At 34.6% G+C, this 13,717-nt stretch overlaps 2 protein-coding genes across 3 annotated transcripts in view; both read right to left on the bottom strand.

Annotated features, from left to right (window-relative positions):
- 7B2 (Secretogranin_V domain-containing protein 7B2) overlaps positions 1-9,554 on the bottom strand; it is a 37,941-nt gene extending 28,387 nt beyond the window's left edge. For both annotated transcript variants that reach the window (XM_089093492.1, XM_089093491.1), the window contains exons 1-4: positions 9,477-9,554; positions 3,934-4,022; positions 1,993-2,153; positions 740-844 (exon numbers count right to left, since the gene is read on the bottom strand). In XM_089093492.1, the coding sequence (XP_088949618.1) occupies positions 740-844; positions 1,993-2,153; positions 3,934-4,022; positions 9,477-9,539 (418 nt within the window). In that variant the 5' untranslated portion in view covers positions 9,540-9,554. The remainder of the gene's footprint in view (positions 1-739; positions 845-1,992; positions 2,154-3,933; positions 4,023-9,476) is intronic.
- A 1,114-nt stretch (positions 9,555-10,668) lies between these two features.
- The window catches only part of LOC148949464 (sodium/potassium-transporting ATPase subunit alpha-A), a 43,543-nt gene continuing 40,494 nt past the window's right edge, over positions 10,669-13,717 (bottom strand). Inside the window, exon 15 of the mRNA XM_089093493.1 lies at positions 10,669-10,867. Within this exon, the coding sequence (XP_088949619.1) occupies positions 10,747-10,867 (121 nt within the window). The 3' untranslated portion in view covers positions 10,669-10,746. The remainder of the gene's footprint in view (positions 10,868-13,717) is intronic.

The following is a 13,717-nucleotide window of genomic DNA, read 5'->3' on the forward strand; positions in this document are numbered from 1 at the left end:
TTAATCTGAAAAATGTTTTTAGAGGGGGGGGGGCAAAATAGGTTAAACCGAAAAACTTGCGTTAGGAGCAAGTTTAATTAACCCAAACTTGAGTTAATTAAGTAAATTACACTACTTTGGACTGCGCGAGGGGGGCGCAAAATCTGAAACAATAGATTTTGTGTTTCTTTTATATTGGCTGAAAATAATACCGGTAATTGAAGAAAAAATCTTTGATATTAAAAATAAAAAATAAGAAAAACAAGGATAATCCATTTAAAAAATGTATAAAGTAAGGAGATGGAAAGCGAAAATTCCTAAAAATTACTCTTAATCTGTTGTTTCAATAATTCACGACCTAGGAGCGAATTAGTTTTATTCTTTAAGAAAAAAAATTACCTGTAATTTATTATGATTTGTTACACTACTCCGAGTAGTCTATGTTGAGAACACATACGACCCTTTGTTGCTTGGCAACAGAAAATTCAGTTTTATCCTAACCCTCATGCACGCACTTTGCCTGAGAGTGAAGTTTCTTATGATTGAAGTTATACTATTCCGCGATAAAGCGGGCTCAAGCTTCCGCAGGATGAAACAATTACAATTAATAAGCTTGAAATTTAGGTTCTTGGCGGTAAAAAGCACTGATTTTTTATTTATTTATTGATTTCTAGGAGCATCCTATTTTAAAAGTTAACGCCAACTCAACGAGGGTATCGGTTATATAAGGCATTGGTTTTCACTTCTAATTCAGACTTACCTGTGTATCCTAAAGGGCAAGGATTAGGAGGATTACAGTAGGCCGGCAGATTAGTATCGGATCTTGGTTTTGAGAAATCTTGGAACTGAAAACCTTCATCGTTACCTGTAAGAAAGTTTCAAGGCGGATTCAGTCCTAAACTTCAATTACAATTCGCAAAACCGTTAAAATTATGACAGTGATTTTCATGATATTGAATTTGTATTCTTAACATTATTATTACCACAATGAAGGTACAAATTCTACAATTAAGCAAAAATATATATAAAATCTGTATTAATCATCACGGTGACGAATCATTAAAAAAGAAAACGAAAAAAAAATCAGAATTCAAAGCACCTAAATTTAACTCAAAGAAGAAAAGGTACAAAATAAAAAAAATTTATTGCTCTCGGTAACTTAGCAATAAAACCTAATAATTTAGAACTAGTAAGATGATGAAAATCAAATCATTTTGAATAAATTACTTACGATTATATTTATATTAGGCATACGAGTCAATTTGCGTACCAAATCTATAGGGCAAACAACTGAGAGAGTTCAAAAAGAAAATCCTTTGCACCTATTGACTTCAATGAACGAAACATTTGTTTGAAAATATCCATCATTGCTTGGCGTTCCTTTATGTACTTGTATATTGGCTATTGTTTGAAACTGTTTGTTGGGGGGGGGGGGGGGTGGAGGGGGGATATATTTTGAATTTATGATTCTAAGAATAGATAAAGTACTTCGGGGGTGTAATACAAAAAAATTGAATGTAGATATGGCTTATTGCCTTCTGAAAGCCTTATATGCCTTATCTAACAATAATTTATTAATAGCTGGAACGGAATCGGGTAACAAAACCCATAAACGAATTTCAAGTAAAATATTGTTTAAAAATGCATAAATAAGCGAGTGTCTACTATACATTAGCAAACGTCACAGCCTAATGGGGTGTGATTTTGAACTTAGAAGCGCCAGCTGTTAACAGAAATAAGCAAAGGGCCTGAAATACAATGACTGCGGTCTGGATTTTAGGACTATATTGAAATATGTCGTATATATTTGATAATTTTGACCATTTCTACGTGGAATGTTTTTTTATGAAGGAATGAGATTGGTAAACTTCTTGCCATTCCTAACGTAGAAAACGTGATTTTTTCATACAACTTCTGCTCTTACAGTGGATATACTGTAGTTGCAGGAATTGACCACTATGAACATTTTGAATTAACTTGTGGCGCCATCGACTGTACTTAAAGAAAAATTACCTTCAGATGGCTCAAATCCTAAACTACTATGACGTAAATACTCCGAATCTCGTATTGATTGGTGTTTCAAGCCAGTCAGGTCTAAGTCAAATGGAACTTCTTCATCGTATTCGTCAGGGGATTCCCTCAATTCCTCTTCAAGGTAAATATCGTTGTTATTCCTAATTATAAGGACGATTAATATAAAAGTGGAAAGCGGAAAAAAACATAGCATGCAGGATCTTGGATTGAAAACAGTACTGGAGAGACCCTTACAACTAAAATCTTTAAAGTTCCAGATAAAATTATTAAAAAAAACGACAGTTAAAGGGCTTTGATCATACTGCCCACTTAAGAAAATCGTCAGTTGTTAAGCCCATGATTTTCGGAAGATTGATATCGAACAATATTCCAAATGAGGAATAGGGGCACATAATAGGAAGTTTTTTCTATAGATATATCACATTAATAAATAAGTGTCCCTTAATAAGTTGATTTGTTTTTAACTTTTAACTTTATATTTTAGAAATTCTTTTTTTAATTGGAATGATTTCGAACCAGAACTCAGAAGGTATGATTTCAAAAGGTAAAAGGTATGATCAAAAAAGGTGGGTCTCTGGCATACTTTGACATACCCCAAAATGTCGACTGATATTATACACAAAGCTGAATCCTTGATACAACACCAAGAGCATGTACAAGAAGGCGTGAAACATGCTGCGACCAGCAAAGATCTTACCGAGCGGACCTCTACAGGCGTGCTACAAGGATGCCTCTCCCCTTCTTGCTTAATCTTTAATTTAGTGGTAGTATTAATTTCTAGTTCAACGAGAAAGTGCGAGAAAAAAAGTGTAAACAATGTAGCCAGCCCATTTTAGATAAAAATATGTTATAGCAAAGTGAAAGCTGCTAAGGTATTGTATGACCTGTGAATCCAGGTCTTCCACTCAAAAAAATTATCAGACTGAATAACTTGAATGGGTAGACGCCTTTGTTTATTTGAAAAGCGGGCAAACATCTAAAAACATCTTCTTCCAAATTTTGAAGCAAAATTTAATAAAAAAAAATTAATTCAATTGGAAAGAAGCAAGAATGCACTGTAAAAGAAAAAAAACAACAGTAGAAGCCAATTAAGCCCAAAGGTGGGTAGTGGAGATCACTCCCTTCAGCCTTTAATGTTGGTGCTGTTGCTTTCGTGCTGTAATGACTGACATTTCGCAGATCTATCAGTGATTTTTTTTAACGAAGTTTCAACAATTAAACAAATTTGTAGATAAGGTAAAACTGCAATTTCTAATTTATAAGCTCTCTCCCTGGTGAATCTAAGAAAAAGAATGACTAAAGAAACTCAAGTAACTGTGTGTGGCTATCATGAAATTCTGTAATAAGAAAGACCAATACTTAAAAATAAATGTTTATTTAAAATAAAATGAATTATCATTCCTGCTTGAGAAGCTGGTTCGTCATCCTAAATGCCGAAATAAAAAAAAAAAACACATCCTTTCTTGCTTTTTTTTACTGTTCATTTGACTATGCTTACAAATTATATAAGTACGTGGCAATAATATTGAGATGCTAGTAATATTATTATACTGTAAACTAATACATTTTTTAATCCTGAGTGTTTAAGCTTTATATGCTTTACAGTAAAGATCGCATTTTCGAGAAGTGTTTGATAAAAGCTGAATTTCAAATAATGTCAATATAATGAGTAGCGCATGCAAATTGTTTTCCAGATTTACACGATCGACATGCTCACGTCTGTTGTCGAGACAGTGGACGAAACAGGAATAATTTAATAGTTTAAGTATAGTTTATATATATATGGCTTATAATAGGATATCTTTACAATGGCTTATCACAGAAATTCTTTACAAAGTACAATCAATAATGTGATATATAAAATCTTCACCTACATTTTGATAAAGTCTCTATAATCTCTAAATATGATAATCCACTTACCGTGTACTTTCGCCCCATCTTTTAGCCGTTTCACCCTCAAAGTCTTCTAGTAGGGATTTTAAATAATCCCTCTGAAGCAGCCGAGGGTCCTGAGAAAAAAAAACAGTTTGTCTAATTAAAAAACTTTACAGTTTCCCCAAAAAGATGAAAAGTATTTTAAAATAAATATTTTTTTTAACCTTAAATTACCTTAAATCGCATCTCCAGCAAGATAAGGTGGTGATGAGCCTCCTGTGGAACATTGTTATAAGGACCTTTCAGCTGTCCTTCCCCAATCCTAATCATTGCGCAAAAGTTTGATTTTGAATTAAGCAATGATCTCTCCAAAGGTCATGGTCAACGAGTCAATAGACACAGTTAAAACTTCTTTTTGTATCTACTAATTTTTTTTTAGATATGACTTAGAATCTACAGGGATAAAAACAAATTTCACCTTGTTTTCACAGCCCAACTCTAGTACGTACATTCAAGAATTTTTAAACTTAGCTAATAAATCCAGTGAAAAAGGAAGTAGTAAAGACGGAAATGAAAATCAGACTTCGGAAAAACCTGTATCTCCAAGATATAAAATTTGTATCTTCTGACATCTCTCCTTTTCAAAAAATAAAAAACCAAGAGCCACTATTTTGCAACTTTAGAAAATATTAAACTCATGTCTTAAGTTTTTGGCTGAGGATAGTTGGTTTCTTAATAATTGGATCGCACTACTGCCAAATAGGTTTGAACATCCTCGCATTGGAATCCCAAATACATCACTTCGTGCACCCTCAAAATTATTGCGATGCAAAAACAATTGTGAGAATATTGATAATACTTATAGTACATCAGATAGTTTTTGACTAAGACTCAGAAGCCTGGCAGCAATCAGCCATGACAACTTAAAAGGCACTATGCAACCCAATTTGTATTTTATAGAAGAAAGGAACTAAAAAATGTTTTTTTTGTTTTTTTTTTAGTTTTGTGACAGTTTACTAGTGACCATTTGTGTTTTTACGAGTTGTATGGTCTTCAAAATTTGTCTGAAATTTACATTCCTGTCACTCTCTCTTTTAGTACCGACAATGTTCAAGTTTGCCGCCCCTTGTGATTTATCACTATTTCTAGTGATTGTTTATTGCCTAAACTAAAAAATCACTAAATCAGCACACAAATCATTCGATTATTGAAGAAAATCACTAAAAAATCCCTAAAATCTTATGATTTATTTTCACCAGGTGGCAATCCTGTGGCATGTCACACTATCTGGAACACACTTTCCGCGTCAGCTAGAGCGTCATACTCTCTTATGCTACTTAAAAAATAATAACAGAATTCTCTGTGCTTTTAATACTTTTTCTTTCTTTCTTTCTTCCTTTATGGTGTAGAATTTTCAATTCGTTTTTCCTTTTTTCGTGTTTTTTTTTTACTGTTTATTATCTGTAAGTGTAAGTAGTTGCTCTTACATTTCCTGGTGCTTTTTACTAGTCAAAGAAGCCTTGCGGAGCGCCAAGGTCTAATTACTTTATTTTATATACTTATTGTGAAACATACCAGTTGATTGATTGGTCGGTTACTGATAGTTTTTATTTTTTCATCCCGCACAAAATTCCAAAATCTATACGTCTTTCAATATTTTCTTTGTCAGAGAAAGTTAAAAGGGCACCTCTGACACCCACCATTTCCCCAAACACATCCAATCAAAATTTTGAGATAGACATTTTTTTTCAACGTAGTTGAAAGTTCTGGAAATTAGGTCTTTGCCAGCATTGTCGTTTAAACTTCGAAAAGGACTCATTCAGTTGTGAATTGAGAGGGCTAGTGCCCTTATTAATAGTCAAAAGTGATCGGAGGGCGAATGCCCCCCCCCGCCCATTATTTTCCCAAACACTTCTGATCAACATTTTGATATAGCCATTTTGTTGAACGTAGTTGAAGGGTCCGGAAACTATGTTTTTGAGTATGACAACTCCCTCACAGCCCTCAGGTTGTAAGTTATCCCCTGGGGGCATATAATGTTCTTATAGAAAGTTTTGTCATAAAAGCTTCAAAAAGGGCTTTTCCGATTGGGAATTGAGAGGGTTACTGCCCTTTTTAATAGTCTAAAGCAATCGGAGGGAGAATCGCCTCCCCCACGCCCATCATTTCCCAAAACATTTCCGATCAGCATTTTCATATGGCAATTTTGTTCAACGTAGTTGAAAGGTCTGGGAATTATGTCTTTATGGATGATAACCCTCCCCCCCCCACCCCATAGCCATCAGAACAAGGGTCATAATTTATACCCTTGGGGCATATAAGGTTTTTATAGAAAGTTTTGTCGTAGCTGCTTCAAAAAAGGCTAATTCGAATGGAAATTGAGAGACTAGTTCCTTTTTTATTAGTCGAACGTGATCAGAGGGCAAATTTTGTTATGACCATTTTTTAGCCCGTCAGAACGGTATGGAAATTATGTCTTTGAAGATAACCAGTCCCCCCAGCCCTAAGGGCAAGGGTTGTAAGTTATGTCCTGGGGACATATAGGGTTTTTATAGAAAGTGTCGTCATATAAGCTTCGGAGGGGGATCATTGGATTGATAATCAGACGCTCTAGTGCTCATTTTAAGAGTCAAAGTTATTAGAGGCAGCTACCCCCTCCACCCTACACGCACGTCGTATTGTCCCGAAATGCGTCTAATAGAAATTCTGAGATAACCATTTTATTCAAAATAGTCAAAATATCATATAACAAGGCTTTTGGGGTTAAAAAAAATCCAGAGATTAGGCGCAAGAGTTGTAAGTTATGCCCAGGGGGTGTTTAAAGATTTTATGGAAGGGATGGTTGTTTAACTTTTGAAGAGGCTCAGTCTCTCTCCCTGGAGAAGACTATGTCAATATCAAACGAACAGAAATTAATCAAAAATTTTTTGCACAAAATAAGTTTTTTTTTAAAAGTAAAGAACTCCATTACACCAAAAATGAAAAAAATAGAATCAAATAATCTACCAAGCATACAACCAACACAAATCAGTATCAATAAATAAATGAAACTCAAAGCAAACAACAATTAAAATAAGTCAAAATCAAAACAAGCAGAAATTAATCTGAGTAGGGTTCTAAACCCTGTGCTTTCTAAAAGCTAGAATACATTTTGTGCTTTACTGAAAAAATTCTTTTAAACTTTATAATTTTTAAAACTTTAAGAAATAAAAATTAATTAAGATTTTAAGGAATAAATATCAGCCAATATATATTAAACTGACAACGCACAATCATTTAATATTTTTTTTGTAAAGTGCACTTTATTTTCTGGCTTTTAGAAAGCATAAGGGTTTTGAACCCTACTCATGCTAATTTCTGCTATTTTTTAGTTTTATTTCTTCATTGATGCTGATTTGTGGTAGTTGTATGCTCGGTAGATTATTTGGTTCTGTTTTTGTTCATTTTGGGTTTAATGGAGTTCTTTATTTTTTTTTGGTAAAATTATTTTATGGTCTAAGTTTTTTTACTTAATTAGTATAAAAAGACGGAATTGGCAAAAAAAAACAGCAACATTGCTGTAGCTGTTCTTCGTAGTGGTTTTTTTTTTTTTTTTTTTTTTTTTTTTTTTTTTTTTTTTTCCATGCCTGATATTTTAAATCCCATAGATGTGTTAACTTTTCAGCACGCCAGCACTTTTTGAGCCTAAAACTGATCAATCACAAGCACAAACACATCCTATTTAGCCTCGGTGCACGCACTTATTACCTGTTATACCACTTTGAAAAATAAAAATAACAGAAGAACATTGCTTTGTCACAAACACCCAAATACAATTTGTTGGTTACCACTCATTCAAGGATTTTTAATCTTCATTTTTTAATTCATCAATACTCGTCAAGCACCCTCATTTCCCTAGCTTTAAACTCTTCATTAAAGTTCGTCAGTTATGGAGTTATGTGCAAAAGCTTTTTATGCTGAAAACCAACTGTCTCTGTCTCACTCATTCCCCCTTTCTCTCTTTCTCTCATGCCCTTTCTTTGTCTGTCTTTCTTTCTCCTTCCTTCACTCCCTATGTTTTTTTTATCATGTTTTCCCATGCAAGTGGCATCAAAATTGGAATCAAGTTTTAAGATGATTTAAATATAGAAGAGACTATTCATAAGTATTTAATCAACTCAATTAGTTATTGAGCACTAGTTTTACTAGAACCAAGTACAATTTAAAAAAAAAGTGTTGAATCAATCGAATAGGGTTCTTGGCGTTTACCGCCCACGGAAAATACCCCCCTCCCTGAAAATACCCCCCGTAGAAAATACCTCCTCCCCCGTGGAAAATACCCCCCCCCCCCGTGGAAAATAAGGTTTTCCAAATTTGAGAATTTTATTTAAGTTTTTTTTTCCGTAGGGGGAAGGAATTGTGGTTCTTGTGTATTATACGCCACTCACTCAAGTTTACGATGTGTAAAATTTGAGAATAAACCGGTTTCTTCATTACTTTTAATACAAAATTTGGGCTGTATATTTGCACATTAGGGGGAGGGGGGTTGTGGTGGTAAAGTATAGCTGGCCTATATACAAAATGTGTTAGGTGCAATTTTTCTGCATATTATGAAGTAAAAAATTGTTTTCTGACTTCAAACTGTCAAAATACTTTACCCCCCCCCTTGTGTACAAATATGAATACCCCAAATTATATATTTCCATCTATTCTGTCACTTATTTTTGTTTTGTCTCATGCTACGTGGAAAGAAACGAACGAAGAAGCCAGTCTGTTCCCGAGTTTTACACAGCGTAAACTTGAGCGAGTAGCGTATAATGCACAAGTACCAAAATTCCTTCTGCCTATGGAAAAAAAAACTAAAATTAAATTCTCAAACTTGGAAAGCCTTATTTTCTACTGGGTGTATTTACCGGTGGGGTATTTTCAGCGGGGGCATTTTCCGGGAAGGGGGTAAACACCAAAGGTATTTTCCGGGGGGGGGGGTTGTAAACTCGGGGGGGGGCAAACAAGTGCTATCAATCGAATAGACAAAACTCTCTTAATTTGAAAGGATGACTGGAGAGAGAAAAAATGCAATTACTTTCCAACAATTCTGTGGTTAAACGTGTTCTTAAATTTTATTGATTTGCGTCTGTAACGTGTTTCCTCGAACCAATCACATTATTCTTCAAATATATGCCAGAATTGGAACCTTTTATCCCGCCTTTTTAAAACCTGATCAGTTTATTAGCCTTTTGCATGAAATATTTAAGGATTAAAACAGACGAAGCATTTTTTTAATCACAAGATTATTTACAAGTACTCCTTCTGTTTCTCTAGGGTGGCTGTTAAATGTAGGCTTTAAAAAAAGAGCTACAACTCATTTTTAACTGCTGCTCTCGAACTGTTACTGCCTTAGGATTGTTCGCAAGGATTAATTTGGAGGGGACAAGTCATTTAGAGTAGCAAAACACAGATTGGTTATTTAAGAAATATCTTCAAAATTGTAGAAATTTATGGGAGCTGCGCTAGGAGATTCCGTCTTGTTATGTAAATGCCTGGGTTCAGTCACTAATTCTTAGAGTTACTTCTAGTCAATAGAAACAAATATCTGTTTAACTTCTTACCTCATCTATAGAAAAGAAAGCTGCAGCAAAAGGTAGAAGTAAGCACAAAAATAAAGCATACATGTTGCTTCCTAAGGTTACAAAGACGTGGAAATGTAGAAAACTTTGCCTTGGCCCGCATGTGCAAGTATTTAGTTTGGGAGATAGACTGGAAAATCGATTTTATCGGGAAAGAGATAAATTACACTGTAGAAAAACTTGGCCTTTAAAGAGAAAAAGTATGTGGCAAATTTATACAAGCAGGTATCAATTAAAAGCTAAAACTACACATATAATTATGCATAAAATATAGTTTCTTTTAGCCTGGACAACCAAGTTTCTGCGTTTACAAAATCGTTTCATGGTTAGAATTTTTGAATAGGTGCTGTTTGAAACTGACTGGATTTAATTTGTCGATTTCGCAAGCATTCATGCTAAGATACTACATCACAGAGCCATGTAATAAAGGACTGATTTTGAATTTATTGAAGTGTGGAAGCTTTTTTCTTTAAAGTTAGTTTTGGGCTTGGTTTTAGCAAAACATAAAGAAGGCAAGATAAGTTTTCTTCTTCGAAATAAGATGAACACGAGTTAAAAAAGAGAGAAGGACCTGGCATGCCTTTTTTTTTATCTCATATAGTTGCAAAATTACCCCAAAACATTGTCCAAAGTGGAAGTTCTTAGGAAGTTTCGTTGAGTTCTTGCGCAAGTAATAGCCTCAATCTGATCGATCTAACCTGTATACTATGTTCTTTGTGCATCCCTGGAAGTTGTTGTAGCACACCTTTGCCATCTGCCTTAGGTACCCATCCTTCATTTGTCTGAACTGGGGTCAACTTTCTAGGCCATAATCTGTCATATTAAATGAAGCATCAACAGTTAGAAGATACTAATCTTCTTTTTTTCTAATAACGACTTGCCAGAGATATTTTCCAGCCAACCGACAAGACCAGTTTTTTTTTTGTATCCCTCCGCAGTGTAAATCAGTCTTGTGATCGTTTTTGTAAATCGTCTTAGTAGATTGTACTTACAGATTCTTACAACAATGAGTAAAGATCATGAAGATAACAATTAGAGAATTTAGCTTTCTTTTACAGTTCCCTCTACTACGTTCGTTGAATCAAAATTAACGCCTAAATTTTGATTCAATGCTTCTTCTTTTGTGCATAGATCATAAAACCACGTTGAAGGCTATACTTTACAACAAATACAATTCTGCTCTGAAAACTGCAATTTTTTTTTATTAACAACAAGAAAAAAAATCAGAAATTTTCCTAATATATTTTAAGAGCTAATAATAAGTTTCGCGTTCAAGGAAACCACCGGGATTTCTTCGCATGAGGAATTTACGGCACTCGTCATAGACGAGAATAAGCAGTGAGAACGGCATCGGGGGAAACCACCACCATATCCTGAAAAAAGAAAAGAAAAAATAAACATTAGAAGTGTTCCATAGCGAATAAAGAAAATATATTCAGACTACAAATGGATTGCGTTCGCTCATACACCAGCCGTCCGAAACCAAAAGAGACAGAATGTAATCATAGACACAATGGAGCAATTGTTGCTTTAAGTTGTTTTTCACCTGCTTTTTATGTAATTTTTTCTGCCTCCGATTATTTATATCCCCTCTACTTCCTATTTATGTCTTATCTACTTCATATCTTTTTGTAACCTATTAGTAATACAATAAGAATATTGGATATTTCCTTCACATTTGAGAAAATTGTTTAGGACAGGAAAGTATTTTGGATGCCATAACTAATCAAAATTAATACATATAATTCTACTTAATTGTTTAGTCTTCTGAATTTTGTTTTGCACTCCGGTTTTATGTTTGATTTCTATTGAACCCAATTTTAGGTCCTTTTTTTGCAATCTGGCTGTGGTAGAAATAAAGAAAAACGTAAATTATGTTCAAAAATCGCAGCAAACCCTAGAGAATTTTTCTAAAATGGTGAATTTGTTTGTGCCTATATGTTATTTACACTCGTGCAATAAATGATTGCTTATAACAATACACAGAAATTGACACTGGGGTTGTACTTTGTCTATTATTAGATAAAAGAAAAACCAGTTTTTGAAAATGAAAATTAAAAAGCAACATTTAAACTTAAAACGAAAAGCAAGTTATTTCATATATAAGGGGGGCTTCCCTCTCCTCGATCCCCTGCTTTATAAGCTTAAGCTTGACTTTTCATTGGAACTCAACGGTTCCTGTGTTTGAGCAGTCGTTAATATGGAATTTGAAGAAAAAAAAAAATCAAACTTGGCAAACAGAGGGAGGGGCTCTGGAGGGGCAGCCCCCCTTTATATACAGAAAATATTTCCGTTTAACGTTTTGATAATACTCCTTACTTTCCGTTTTAAAAACCTGTTTATTTTGTCTAATTTGTTTTTGTTTCTCAAGCCCAGGACTAACCAAGATATAATGCGAGCGACAGACCTTATTCAGTGTTGTTATCTTTTTAATTATTCCAATTTGTTTTCTATTTCCTTTTCATATCCATTTTGTTTGTTTTTTGTCTTCTTTTTTTCTGGTTAAAGTCGTTCGCATTTTCTATCAAAAAATGTAACATTCGCTGTATGTGTGATCGAAATATCCAGAATTTTAAAATTGTTTTTTACTGTCTAATAAAAGGATTTATCCCTATTTGAACTGTTATTTGTAAGCAGTTGTCTTCTTAAAATATCCGTTTTGTTGAGTCCAGTATTTTCGTTGGCCTTATAAAACACCATTCTGATTTTTCTTCTCTTTCGTTTTTTCATGATGGCAGGCCATTGTGGTTTACGAAATTAAATTGTATAAAGCAATACTTGTCAATTAATTAGCTGGCTCCCTTTGTTTCAGTTTTTCTTCCGGAGATTATAATGTGTAAGAATTTACGAACCATAGTTTTGTTGAATAAGTTCTTGATAATATGTTTACTACAGAGTTTTGGGCGGACACGGAAGTGTAATATTGCTCATAAAGATGGATATTCTTCTTGACTTTTAATATTGCAACGCCGCTGAAGCCATCATGACCTCTATAATAGGATCCTGCAATGTTTAAACACACTGTGCAAACATTTTTAAAAACATTAAAACATTGCATATAAACATGAATAGAGAAATGATACCATATAAAATCGCTAAAAAAAAAGATCCTGTTGATACTGCTCCCTCTCTCCCCAAGATATCTCCTGGCGAAGCTCATAAATCCCCACCTCGTCTTGTCCACCTCTGTGCCGGTAGGTATCCGAATTTAATATTTTATGCTACATAGAAAAAGATTATTGCAATGGGATGAACACTATCACCACCAGCCCCTCCACCTCAGCGCTAACAATAAAGGAGTACCTAAAAGATATTTCCTGGAATCAAGAGGGAATAGTTAGCAATTTTCAGCCCCCCCCCCCCTTCCACGAAACTCTTTGATCATTAATCTGAAAGCCCAATGAGAATTGGAGTATTTTGATATCAAAACAAACTCTTTATAGTATCTGCCCCCGTCCCACCTAAAAACTGACCAACCGCCTCTCCTTTGTAATAGTTTACACGCACTTACACATTTCTGTACATAATTTTAAGAAATATAAAGCAAATCAGTTTAGTTAAATGCAGTTTTCAAATAAATACCAGAAATATTTTCTGTAATATGAAGGGAGGCACAACCTCGCAGCATCATTATTCAGGCTTAGTCTAACTGAAGGGATATGAGAGATTAATTACTTACCTTCCAACCCCCCCCCCCTCCCCTACCCCTGTCTGTATTTATCTGCAGACTCACGGAGAGTTAGACAATTTGGGTATTGGAAAGTACTCTTTTAGGTACCTTTCAAATCCCTCCCCAGCCTGCCAAATGACCCAACGCCCCTCCTTCATAGTACCTGATGCAGAATTATACATTACTAAACGTAATTTAATGATAAATTAAATGAATCAACTTAGTTGAATGAAGCATAAAGAAATATTTATCTTATATTGACTATGTGACTTTTCAGGAATGACTGTGCCACGAGGCGACATTACTTACTTTGCAACTAGACCCCGGTGCCGCACCGATGAGGGAAGACCGGCGTTGGCGGGTCCAAAAATAGCGCGCCACGCTGCGCCACCGGTAAGATGTCGGCGGCGCGCCGCTGGCGCGATCAATGTTTTCATCAGTCTTTCTCAAATCACAGCTTCAATTTACAGCAGATTCGAGCCTATTCTTGAGTTCAAAAATTCACAAGTCGCTGGCTGGAAACTGGTCTTCTTCGTTATTCATCAAGAAAAGT

This window comes from Artemia sp. Qi Xiang Cuo, chromosome 8, assembly GCF_049724085.1.
Source record: "Artemia sp. Qi Xiang Cuo chromosome 8, ASM4972408v1, whole genome shotgun sequence".
NCBI classification, from domain to species: domain Eukaryota; kingdom Metazoa; phylum Arthropoda; class Branchiopoda; order Anostraca; family Artemiidae; genus Artemia; species Artemia sp. Qi Xiang Cuo.